The sequence below is a fragment of the Doryrhamphus excisus genome, linkage group LG4, assembly GCF_037039965.1.
Source record: "Doryrhamphus excisus strain RoL-2023G ecotype Guam linkage group LG4, RoL_Dexc_Guam_v1.1, whole genome shotgun sequence".
NCBI classification, from domain to species: Eukaryota; Metazoa; Chordata; class Actinopteri; order Syngnathiformes; family Syngnathidae; genus Doryrhamphus; species Doryrhamphus excisus.
In genome coordinates, this window is record NC_136360.1 from 17,568,685 (window position 1) to 17,582,856 (window position 14,172).

General features: G+C 30.4%; 1 protein-coding gene across 1 annotated transcript in view; it reads left to right on the forward strand.

Moving 5' to 3' along the window:
* agbl4 (AGBL carboxypeptidase 4) overlaps window positions 1-13,897 on the forward strand; it is a 388,105-nt gene extending 374,208 nt beyond the window's left edge. The window contains exons 12-13 of the mRNA XM_058073430.2: window positions 13,422-13,515; window positions 13,595-13,897. Of these exons, the coding sequence (XP_057929413.2) occupies window positions 13,422-13,515; window positions 13,595-13,679 (179 nt within the window). The 3' untranslated portion in view covers window positions 13,680-13,897. The remainder of the gene's footprint in view (window positions 1-13,421; window positions 13,516-13,594) is intronic.
* The last annotated feature ends 275 nt before the right edge of the window (window positions 13,898-14,172 follow it).

The window sequence follows — 14,172 nt, forward strand, 5'->3', positions numbered from 1 at the left end:
CACCTGCCACACACGTGCACAATAATCTATGGACAAGCTAATAAGTGGCTAATAAATAATAGCCTTCACAGTCCGTCTCCAGAAGTGGCCTCTTAACACTTTCCACAGTTAAAGACTTTTGTCACAGTTTCAAAGTGTGTGTGTGTGCATGCGTGCATGTGTGTGTGTGTGTGTGTGTGTGTGTGTGCATGCGTGCATGTGTGTGTGTGTGTGTTCCACTCATGTCCTCCTCTCTCCTCCAGCCTGTCCTTTCCTCTCATCTCATCATCCACAACATAACAGCTCATTATATCATCTAGTCAAGCTGAGAATCCTCTTCTCTGAAACAGCAGGGACAACCTCTATTCTGTCTGCCTTCTCTTTGTCCTCTAATCATAACACACCTGCGTGCACGTGCATGTGTGTGTGTGTGTGTCCTCTTACGTGAAGATACATTAAACTGCCCCCGTCCCTCATGTGCACTGTGAAACCCAATAAGTTAGCAGAACTCAAAAAAAGTGAGGCAATCAGTTGCTCATGAACTCAAACATTTGAGTATATATCAGAGCTTTAATATTTGGAGTTGATATTAGATATACTTTTTTAATTTGGGGCCTGAAAAGAGAAATAGCTTTCTTTTTTGCATCCTCTATTTTTTATTTTTATTTTTATTTTTATTTTTATTTTTATTTTTATTTTTATTTTTATTTTTATTTTTATTTTTATTTTTATTTTTATTTTTATTTTTATTTTTATTTTTATTTTTATTTTTATTTTTATTTTTATTTTTATTTTTATTTTTATTTTTATTTTTTATTTTTTATTTATTTTTTTTTTTTGAAGGTTGTAGCTCCAAAAATCACAATTTCTTCACTTTGTTAAATTTACAGCAATTAACTTCTTTTTACACTTGTGTGACTTCAGCGATTACATTTTTCCACTTGTTTAATTTTAATTTTAATTTTAATTTTAATTTTAATTTTAATTTTAATTTTAATTTTAATTTTAATTTTAATTTTAATTTTAATTTTAATTTTAATTTTAATTTTAATTTTAATTTTAATTTTAATTTTTTTATTTAATTTAAATTTTTTAAAGGTTGTAGTTACAACAATCACAATTTCTTCACTTTGTTAAATTTAGAGCAGTTAACTTCTTTTTACACTTGACTTCAGCTATTACGTTTGTCCACACAGTGTTTTATTTTTATTTTTATTTTTATTTTTATTTTTATTTTTATTTTTATTTTTATTTTTATTTTTATTTTTATTTTTATTTTTATTTTTATTTTTATTTTTATTTTTATTTTTATTTTTATTTTTATTTTTATTTTTATTTTTATTTTTATTTTTCACTGTGTTTGTTTTGTGTTACAAAGTAGTCAGACAAAATGAGCTCGGCAGCTGTCCGGAAGTACTCGGGAGCGCTTGGGAGTGTGAGCAATCACAGCGGAATGGGCGTACCTGGAGGTGGGCGGCCCGGGGGGGGTGAAGTACGTTAATTAAACAGACCGTTGGTCAGGAAGTAGGAAGTCCATGGAAATAATGCAGGAAGAGGTGCAAAAATCTGGAAGATCTAGAAAGCCGAAAATAAGCATAATAGTTTCCCGTTAATTGTTTTTTGCACCAGAGGCTCAAATAAGTGATGACGCAACTTCTTTTTACACTTGTATGTCGGTTAAAAGCGTTGCTCAAAATATTTTATTTTTATTTTTATTTTTATTTTTATTTTTATTTTTATTTTTATTTTTATTTTTATTTTTATTTTTATTTTTATTTTTATTTTTATTTTTATTTTTATTTTTATTTTTATTTTTATTTTTATTTTTATTTTCAGGAACGAATTCCTAACTGCTTTTGTCGCTTTTTGATGCGTCTGAGAAGTGCAAGACGGTGGAATGGTTTGTGATTAGGAAGATGCGGGTTCCAAACCCAACTTTAACTCCTCCGTTATGGAGCATGTGAAATCTGTGCAAAACTTTCAAATCCATTTCCAGACTTCTGCATGGAAGGTCTTAAAGGTCTTGTCCTGTCTTTCCCGTGAAGGTCCACACACACACACACACACACACACACACTCATTGTCAGCTGACACTCAAACGTTCGCCACACAACAGTGGGAAGCCATGAAATTGCGTCGCTGCCACAGGAAGTCACTATGCATCACTGCACCTGACACCCAGTGGAGGGGCTGTGACAGGTATGCAAATGATATAGCTTGGAGGCAAATATGCTTCACTTCCACACATCACACACATCATCTCACACAGACACGCACCAGTGGAGGAGCTCCTCACGCACGCACAGCTGATTGCACAGGTATTATTGCCTCTACGAGGTCGGGATGTGGGAAAAGATGCAGAAAAGCATGGAATTGTGTTGTTTGGCCACGATGACGAGGAGGAAGGACGTTGTAGTGGAAGTTAGGGAGACAAAAGGGGTCACAGTGAAAGGAGAGGAGCCAGTGAGGTGGAAGTGTCAGCATGATGTGTGATCACTGGAGACGACACAGCAGGAGAGGGGGGCCGATGTCGGCTGCCAGGGCTGGATGCGGCTCCTCACGGGCCGCCACAGAGGGCGCCACGGGGGGTGCCACCGCGCGTTGTTATGTCACATCAATTTACAAATTTTATTTACAAAAAGTATTCGTATTTTCAAAATATCACATTAAAATGTACAACATTTTTCTCATAAATTTCCTAGAATAAAATGGTAAATTTATGAGTAAAATAGTTGTCAATTCACAACTTTTTAATTTTAATTTTAATTTTAATTTTAATTTTAATTTTAATTTTAATTTTAATTTTAATTTTAATTTTAATTTTAATTTTAATTTTAATTTTAATTTTAATTTTAATTTTAATTTTAATTTTAATTTTTTTACTGCTTAACTAATTCTGTTCTCAAATTTCCCCACTGAGGGACAAATAAAGGCATATGTTATCTTACCTTTATTCTCAAAATCTCACATTAAAATGTGCAAAATTTTTCTCAGAAATTTCTGAGAACAAAATGGTAAATTTATGAGTAAAAAAGTTGCCAATTCACAACTTTATTCTCAAAATCTCACATTAAAATGTACAAAATAAATTTTTCTCATGAATTTCCTCAAATAAAATGGTAAATTTATGATTTAAAAAAGTTGTCAATTGAAAACTTTATTCTCAAAATCTCACATTAAAATGTAAAAAAATTTTCTCATGAATTTCTGCAAATAAAATGGTAAAATTATGAGTAAAAAGTTGTCCATTCACAACTTTATTTTAAAAATCTCACATTAAAATGTACAACATTTTTCTCATAAATTTCCGCAGATAAAAAGGTAATTTTTCTCATAAATTTCCGCAAATAAAATGGTAAATTTATGAGTAAAAAAGTTGTCAATTCACAACTTTATTTTCAAAATCTCACATTAAAATGTACAAAATTTTTCTCGTGAATTTACGAGAATGAAATAGTAAATTTATTATTTAAAAAGTTGTCAATTCAAAACTTTCTTCTCAAAATCTCACATAAAAATGTACAAAATAAATGTTTCTCATGAATTTCCACAAATAAAATGGTAAATCTATGAATTAAAAAGTTGTCCATTCAAAACTTTACTCTCAAAATCTCACATTAAAATGTACAACAATTTTTCTCATAAATTTCCGCAAATAAAACTGTAAATTTATGAGTAAAAAACTTGTCCATTCACAACTTTATTCTCAAAATCTCACATTAAAATGTACAAAATAAATTTTTCTCATGAATTTCCACAAATAAAATGGTAAATTTATAAGTAAAAAAGTTGTAAATTGAAAACTTTATTCTCAAAATCTCACATTAAAATGTACAAAATTATTTTTTCTCATGAATTTCCGCAAATAAAATGGTAAATTTATGAATTAAAAAGTTGTCCATTCAAAACGTTTCTCTCAAAACCTCACATTAAAATATACAAAATTTTTCTCATAAATTTCCACAAATAAAATGGTAAATTAATGAGTAAAAAAGTTGCCGATTCACAACTTTATTCTCAAAATCTCACATTAAAATGTACAAAATTTTTCTCATAAATTTATGACTTTATTCTCATAAATTCATGAAATTTCACAATTTCAAAAATTCACAAAAAGCCATTCGCTTACAAAAATAAAGTCGTACATTTTGAGTAACAACTTATATTACAAAATTTCGACTTTTTTTTCTCGTAGATGTATGTCTTTATTTTTGAAATGTCCAATTGTTTTTCCAATTCAATTCAAGCTAGTTGATGCTGAAAGACTGGATAAAGACTAGATAGGACAGACGTCAAAGTGTTTTTATTTAGTAGAAATCTTTAAAGTTTCAGTGTTTATGTTTGTTCCTGCTGTTTTATTCAGAGTGGTGAGTACCTATTGAGGACAAAAAAACAGCTTAGCTTTCTCCTCTTAATTAGTCATCGATAATTAGCGTCCTGTGTGTCGCTGCAGTGACAGCAGCCATCATTGACCTTCATTGACGGCGCCAACGTCCCCTCGTTTGTCACCTTGTTAAATCTCGTACGACCGGGATGGCGTTGTTCTTTTTCTTCTTTATCCGTGATGCCACAAGGGGGCGGGTATGGGAAAGGGGGGGTGGGGGGGGGTATTGTCGCTTGACCGTCACCTTGTCTGTCTGTCTGCCAGGACCCGGCGCTGGGGGGGGGGGGTTGCGTGATGGCGAAAGCCGCTAAATGCCACGCTGACAGTAAATAGCTGCGGTAAACAAGTCGTGACTTCCTCGACGCTTGACGCCGTCGTGCTCATCAGCACGCACGCTGCCACATGCCCTTGAGCTGTGACATTGACCTGCTGAATACAGCCTCCTCGCTGGTCACAATATTAGGTACACACGCATCCAAATAAGAGCCAATATGACATTAGCTCATTCAATATCAGACATTTTTTTTCATATTTGAGGATTTTGACTGATCTTTCAATGCAATCATGATATTGCATTCTATCTATTTAAGAAGCTGATACATTTGGTAAAAAATTCCAAGTTGACTCAACTTAAAAAAAAAGAAAATTTACAAAAATTTTACAACAAATTTGCAACCCAACTGCCTTAAAATTTGAATTAAATCTAGCAAATTATTTCAGGTAATTTCAACACACAAATGAGTTTCTCCAACTTAAAAAAATCAAGTTCACATATTACTTATTGATTTGTTTTGGGAATTTAATTTTTTAGGTCAAATATAAAATATTTTGGTTGTATGAACAACGTAATTCAAGTAATCTCAACTCATTTTCAAATCAAGTTAACAAATTATTTCAATTAATTTCAATTTAATTGTGAGTTATTATAGTTATATTTGACCTAATAAAGAAAGTTCCCAAAACAAAGCAATAAGTTACGGGAATTTGCTATTTTATTTTATTTTATTTTATTTTATTTTATTTTATTTTATTTTATTTTATTTTATTTTATTTTATTTTATTTTATTTTATTTTATTTTATTTTATTTTATTTTATTTTATTTTATTTTATTTTATTTTATTTTATTTTATTTTATTTTATTTTATTTTATTTTATTTTATTTTATTTTATTTTATTTTATTTTATCCTTAAAAAATCATTTTTTTCTTTTTTTCTCATTAATTTATGATGTTATTTTCAAAAACTCACATTAAAATGTACAACATTTTTCTCATAAATTTCCCAGAATAAAGTGGTAAATTTATGATTTAAAAAGTTGTCAATTCAAAACTTGATTCTCAAAATCTCACATTAAAATGTACAAATTTTTTCTCATAAATTTCGGAGAATAAAATGGCAAATTTATGATTAAAAAAGTTGTCAATTCACAACTTTATTCTCAAAATCTCACATTAAAATGTACACATTTTTTCTCATAAATTTCGGAGAATAAAATGGCAAATTTATGATTAAAAAAGTTGTCAATTCACAACTTTATTCTCAAAATCTCACATTAAAATGTACAAATTTTTTCTCATAAATTTCCATGAATAAAATGGTAAATTTATGATGAGTAAAAAAGTTGTCAATTCAAAAATTTTTTCTCAAAATCTCACATTAAAATGTACAAAATTTTTCTAATAAATTTCCGAGAAAAAAATGGTAAATGTATGATTTAAAAAGTTGTCAATTCAAAACTTTATTCTCAAAATCTCACATTAAAATGTACAAATTTTTTCTCATAAATTTTGGAGAATAAAATGGCAAATTTATGATTTAAAAAGTTGTCAATTCACAACTTTATTCTCAAAATCTCACATTAAAATGTACAAAATTTTTCTCATAAATTTCCATAAATAAAATGGTAAATTTATGATGAGTAAAAAAGTTGTCAATTCAAATTTTTTTTCTCAAAATCTCACATTAAAATGTACAAAATTTTTCTAATAAATTTCCGAGAAAAAAATGGTAAATGTATGATTTAAAAAGTTGTCAATTCAAAATTTTATTCTCAAAATCTCACATTAAAATGTACAAATTTTTTCTCATAAATTTCGGAGAATAAAATGGCAAATTTATGATTAAAAAAGTTGTCAATTCACAACTTTATTCTCAAAATCTCACATTAAAATGTACAAAATTTTTCTCATAAATTTCCATGAATAAAATGGTAAATTTATGATGAGTAAAATAGTTGTCAATTCAAATTTTTTTTCTCAAAATCTCACATTAAAATGTACAAATTTTTTCTAATAAATTTCCGAAAAAAATGGTAAATGTATGATTTAAAAAGTTGTCAATTCAAAACTTTATTCTCAAAATCTCACATTAAAATGTAAAAATTTTTTCTCATAAATTTTGGAGAATAAAATGGCAAATTTATGATTAAAAAAGTTGTCAATTCACAACTTTATTCTCAAAATCTCACATTAAAATGTACAAAATTTTTCTCATAAATTTCCATGAATAAAATGGTAAATTTATGATGAGTAAAAAAGTTGTCAATTCAAAACTTTATTCTCAAGATCTCACATTAAAATGTACAAAATTTTTGTCATAAATTTCCGAGAATAAAATGGTAAATTTATGATTAAAAAAGTTGTCAATTCACAACTTTATTCTCAAAATCTCACATTAAAATTTACAATTTTTTTCTCATAAATTTCCGCAAATAAAATGGTAATTTTATAAGTAAAAAAACGTTGTCAATGCCCAATTTATTCTCAAAATCTAAAATTAAAATGTACACATTTTTCTCATAAATTTCTCATAAAGTTCCAAGAAATAAATGGTAAATTTGTGAGGGGAAAAAAGTTGTACATTTATGAGAAAACAATCTATTTTTTTTCTCATTAATTTATGATGTTATTCTCAAAATCTCACATTAAACTTGAAAAAAAATTCATACATTTCTGAGAATAAAATGGTAAATTTAAAAACAAAAACAACACAGTAAAGGGGTTCTTTTACATCCAAATTTTGGAACTGAACTATGTGTGTGTCCGCACAATTGGGATCCGGAATTGTGTATTGTAAAAATGTATAACTACATTTTTGGAATTGAACGGGTAAATGAGGAATGTTCCATTTTGATCGGCACTGCTGTTTCTAATATTTTGGCTGTATTATTTAACAAAAAAAGCTCAAATGAATGCCTACTGTGGTTCATACAGGGTCTGTAAAGATATTAGCATTAAAACTGTGGCTGTAGGCAACCTCCTGGTGCAGTTTTACCTTTATCTTTGCTCATGCTATTATTAGTAGTGATGTGTTCTTCTCTCGTTTCCGCGCCCTCGCCATCTTTCTTGGACGGTCAGAACTTGTGTGGGCTTAAGCATCTGCCCTGCGGATTTCCGACGTCACATAAGCTATAAGCTGTAGTCTGCCAACTGTTTTTGCTAGTTTATCATTTGCTAGCTCATCATCATTTCCTGACCCACCCGGCACCCGGCCAGACAGCAATCAGGGCATACTGACCCAAGTCCAAGCCCCTCCCACCACCGACTCACACACACGGTATGTATGAGTATGGAGGAAGTTTTCCTCCGGAATCTGACTGACCGTCCATCACGAAACCTCCGGTAATGGACGGTGAGTCGTGACGAGCCAAGCTGAGTGGCCATCTGCTCGCGGTGGGGTCCGGGAACTATTTTTGTCACAGCAGAGCTTGCCTGGCTAAAAAAGTTGGGAATGGCGCCCGGTTCTGCTTTGATGGGAAAAAGTGTGTGTGTGTGTGTGTGTGGTAGGGAGGCAGGGGGAAGCATCCGAAACTTTTCCGAGGTCAGAATGAAGATCAAGGATATGGTAGGAATCGTTGGCAAAGTTCCTAGCTTAGATGCGGTTTTTCAGCCATGCAGCAGACCTCCTCCAAGGCCACTTCCTGCTTCCTGGAGGATGACGCACAGCCGGGCAGTCAAAGTCAAACATATGACATAAAAAGTTGACATTCAGATAGGAAGTGGTAAATATGAGATTAAAAAAAGTCATAATTATGAGATAAAATGTCATAATTTTGAGTAAAAAGTCAGCATTGAGACGGAGAACCATAATTACCAGATTAATAAGTCATAATTGTGAGATTTTTATGTCAATGTTGACTTTGTATTACTAATGTATTACTTTTTTCTCATAATTATGACTTTTTATCCCATAATTTCAACTATTTATCTCATAATTATGACTTTTTCTCTCATAACTTTGTCTTTTTATCCCATACTTTCAAGTATTTATCTCATATTTATGACTTTCTATCCCATAATTTCAAGTATTTATCTCATAATTATGACTTTTTCTCTCATAACTTTGACTTTCTGTTCCATATTTTCAACTATTTATCTCAGAGTTATGGCTTTTTATGACACAATTCAACTATTTATCTCATAATTATAACTTTCTATCCAATCATTTCAATTATTTACCTCATAATTATGACTTTTTTCTCATAACTTTGACTTTTCATCCCATATTTTTAACTATTTATCTCAGAGTTATGACTTTCTTTCCCATAATTTCAATTATTTATGTCATAATTAGGACTTTTTCTCTCATAACTTTGAATTTTTATGCCATATTTTCAACTATTTATCTCATAATTATGACTTTTTATGACACAATTTCAACTATCTATCTCATAATTATGACTTCTCTCATAACTTTGACTTTTTATCCCACAATTCCAACTATTTATTTCATAATTATGACCTTTTCTCTCATAACTTTCACTTTTTATCCCATATTTTCAACTATTTATCTCAGAGTTATGACTTTTTATGACATAATTTCAATTATTTATCTCATAATTATGACTTTCTATCACATAATTTCAACTGTTTATCTCATAATTATGAATTTTTCTCTCATAACTTTGACATTTTATCCCATAATCTAAACTATTTATCTCATAATTATGACTTTCTATCCTATAATTTAAACTATTTATTTCATGATTATGACTTTTTCTCTCATAACTTGGAGTTTTTATCCCATATTTTCAAATATTTACCTCAAAGTTATGGCTTTTTATGACATAATTTCAATATTTATCTCATAATTATGACTTTTTCTCTCATAACTTTGACTTTTTATCCCATATTTTCAACTATTTATATCAGAGTTGTGACTTTTTATGACATAATTTCAATTATTTATCTCATAATTATGGCTTTTTATCCCATATTTTCAACTATTTATTTCATAATTATGACTTTTTCTCTCATAACTTTGACTTTTTATCCCATATTTTCAACTATTTATCTCATAATTATGACTTTTTTTTCTCATAACTTGGACTTTTTATCCCACATTTTCTACTATTTCCTTCAGAGTTATGACTTTTTATGACATAATTTCAAGTATTTATCTCATAATTATGACTTTTTCTCTCATAACTTTGACTTTTTATTCCATATTTTCATATATTTATCTCAGAGTTATGATTTTTTATCCCATATTTTCAGCTATTTATCTCATGATTATTACATGTATTTCCAGCCCACTGCACAATAGGAGCCTACCATAAGTCACTCGGACACACAAAGTCACTCTCATTGGTCATCAGAGTCGATCTTAAAAGCGTCTATTTTCAGACACATGCTATTTTAAATGATGACTATTGAACTCATGTCAGGATGTGGACTTTGAACATGGAGGCCATTCCAAATGAGCATCCACCTATCTTGAGAAGAACAATCTATACGTGTACGTCAGTGAGGTTCCATCAATGGATGGACGATGTGACAGACGTCACCAGCGAAGGTAAACGACAGCGAACTTGACAAACGATGTCACCGCATCGCTCCATCACGTCACAGCTTGACGGACAACGAAACGTGGCAAACATATCAGCCATTCCCAAGATAAACCAGCCGCTGTTGCATATCTGTCTGAAAAAAAAATCGTTGTACGTTTTCCGCATCCTCACTGCGGCTGATTGGAGACGCGGTCGTGTTTCCGTGCTTCGCTACTTCTTCATTATCTCAACCTGATTGCCATCATTACTTGGCCCAGAAGCCTAATGATCCCAGAATGAGCAACAACACTCTTTGGCAACACTCGGGCTTGTTTTTTTTTTCTAATATATTGAGGGACAATCGGGCCGGATAATAATAATGATATGTGAATTCAAAGTAGGTCTCAGTGTATGTAAGTAATTGCTTATGTTTGATTCATAGCAGCGGTATATAGTTAGCTTTAATTCCGGATGCGGTACATTGCTCCTTGAGGATTGGATTTAGGCTGCTCCCCCGGTTATTAATTGTATCTCACAATGTACTAGTGACGCCGGAGCTTTAAGAGGTCCCCCCCCCCCCCCCCCAAAAAAAAAAAATGCATTTATTAAAAACCAAAAAAATTAAAAAACTTGGTTTTGGTTCCAATTTTCTACAATAAAAGCTCTGATAAAACATTCCACTGTTCTCAAATATCTTACTTTTTATTTTTCTACACAAAATAAGATAATAAATCAAATCAAGAATAAAGAAAATCAATCAATCAGTAATAAATAAATAAAAATAATAATAATAAAACGGCAAATAATAAAACTTATTATAAAAAATTATAAAAAATGATTTTTTTCAGATTAAAATGAACAAAGCATTATTAGAGCCCTGTAGACATGACAAAACACGACTATAGTCACATTTATACTTTTTTTTATTTACAACATATTGCGCAACTGCAGGGTCTTGAGACACATGCTAACTCGCAAACTAGAGAGCTAGCGACCTAAACGGTAGCCTTCAAGTTATTTCCTTTAAACTTAAATAGCCAAAAACTTACCACTTCCACACAGATAGGGAGGATAACTATTAACAGTTATTTAACCTTTAACATGAACATTAATCAAACGTAATCATTTTTTCTGGGTACATGATACCATACAGCATCCATATCAAACAACATTAAACTTTCATATCAAGGCGCGGGCCTCAAACTAGTGTCCTGCGGGCCACATTTGGCCCACGGGCCGCGTGTTTGAGACCCCTGCTCTACAAATAAATAGTCCGAGATCTTCCTTAATTGTAAAGCTACGGTCCGCTAAGATCCTTATATATCAAAACAAGAACTATATTGATATTATGGAAGGCACATTTAGCATTAGGGGTATTGCACTACATCCAGTAGATGGCGCTGTGATGAAAAAAGTGTCTAAATGTGTCTTAAAGACCAGTTATTACATGCAAACTATTAATGTTTTAATGTAATTAATGTGTGTATAAATAAGCATGTCTTACCATATTTTTTTTAAATAAGGTATAAATAAGGTTTCCTATGACTTTCTATCCCATAATTTCAAGTATTTATCTCATAATTATGACTTTTTCTCTCATAACTTTGACTTTTATCCCATATTTCAACTATTTATCTCATAATTAGGACTTTTTCTCCCATAACTTTGACTTTTTATCCCATATTTTCAACTATTAATCTAATAATTATGACTTTTTCTCTCATAACTTTGACTTTTTATCCCATATTTTCAAGTATTTCTCTCATAATTATGACTTTTCTCTCATAACTTTGACTTTTTATCCCATATTTTCAACTATTTATCTAATAATTATGACTTTTTCTCTCATAACTTTGACTTTTTATCCCATATTTTCAAGTATTTCTCTCATAATTATGACTTTTCTCTCATAACTTTGACTTTTTATGCCATATTTTCAACTATTTCTCTCATAATTATGACTTTTCTCTCATAACTTTCACTTTTTATCCCATATTTTCAACTATTTATCTCAGAGTTATGACTTTTTATGACATAATTTCAACTATGTATCGCATAATTACGACTTTTTCTCTCATAACTTTGACTTTTATCCCATATTTTCAACTATTTATCTCATAATTATGACTTGCTATCCCATATTTTCAACTATTCCTCTCATAATTCTGACTTTTTCTCTCATAACTTTGACTTTTTATCCCAAATGTTCAACTATTTACCTCAGAGTTATGACTGTTTATGACATAATTTCAACTATTTATCTCATAATTATGACCTTTTCTCTCAGAACTTTGACTTTGTATGACATAATTTCAACTATTTATCTCATAATATGACTTTCTATCCCATAATTTCAACTATTTATCTCATAATTATGACTTGCTATCCAATAATTTCAACTATTTATCTCATAATTATGACTTGCTATCCCATAATTTCAACTATTTATCTCATAATTATGACTTTTTCTCTCAGAACTTTGACTTTTTATGACATAATTTCAACTATTTATCTCATAATTATGACTTGCTATCCAATAATTTCAACTATTTATCTCATAATTATGACTTGCTATCCCATAATTTCAACTATTCATCTCATAATTCTGACTTTTTCTCTCATAACTTTGACTTTTTATCCCAAATTTTCAACTATTTACCTCAGAGTTATGACTTTTTATGACATAATTTCAACTATTTATCTCATAATTATGACTTTTTCTCTCATAACTTTGACTTTTATCCCATATTTTCAACTATTTATCTCATAATTATGACTTGCTATCCCATAATTTCAACTATTCATCTCATAATTCAGACTTTTTCTCTCATAACTTTGACTTTTTATCCCACATTTTCAACTATTTATCTCATAATTATGACCTTTTCTCTTAAAAATGTGAAATTTAGGCCAAAAAAAGATGTAAAAGATGTAGGAAGTCTGGTGCTTGTGTGTCTTACAGAACATTAAAGTAACATTACAAGAGCAATGTAGTTTTTGAAATTCATGCCTTTTATTTGTATTTATTTGTATTTTTATTTGTTTATTTTGTGCTTAAAAATCTGTAATTTAAGCCAAAAAAAAGATGTAAAATGTATTTGAATGGACATATTTTTGTACTAACAATTCCACGGTTTATTAATGACTATATAATTAATTCAAAGGGCAAAGTGGCAGAGGATTACTGTACTGTACATCCATATTTGCAGGTTTCTTGTACTATATTGTCATTCCAGAGGCATTAGAGAAGTATTTGCATGGAAAAAAAACTTTAACTCCATTATCCTCAGACATGAGACTGGGCATGAATGTGGCCCGGACCTTCTTGGATTACTACAAGCTCAATAACCTCATCACAGACAACACGCCAAGTCACATTCAAAGGTAAAGTACCTGCTTTTTTTTGCCGTATATGTTTTTCTCTTCTGCCGCAGTCATGTACAGTATGAGTTTCCGTGTGCAGTTGTGAAGTACCGTCTGAGACAGGCGGCGACGCTGTGGACAAAGACAGGGAAGGGAGTCAGAATGTCAAGCAGTCGGCGGACTGAACATGCATGAGGGGCATCCACTTTTCATCACATTAAGAAGACATCCGTGCCTCTAAAGACGCTGATTTCAGGACTAAAATGCACAATTTTCCATAAAGTTATTACAAATTGAGTTTACATGGCTGTAATATATATAAATGCATGCCTTCAATAGGTAAATGTGTTATTTTTGTCATGGTTTTACATTGTTTATGTTACATTATGGGCAAAATAATCAATTATCAATTATCAATCAAAATAATGGAAAGTTATATTTTGATTGATGTAAGAAATGCACTGTTATGATTCATATATTTGCCCAAATAAAGGGGAAAAAAAAACAAAAAAACAATCATTTTGATTGTGTAAGGCACATGTATTTATGATTTTGTACTTATTTTATATTATCATTATCTTATTTCTGCAATGTGTATGCATAATAACGCAGAACAAATGTACGCTTATTGTTGTTAAGACTGAATAAACAGATTTGAAGTTAAACGTTTCACGTGAC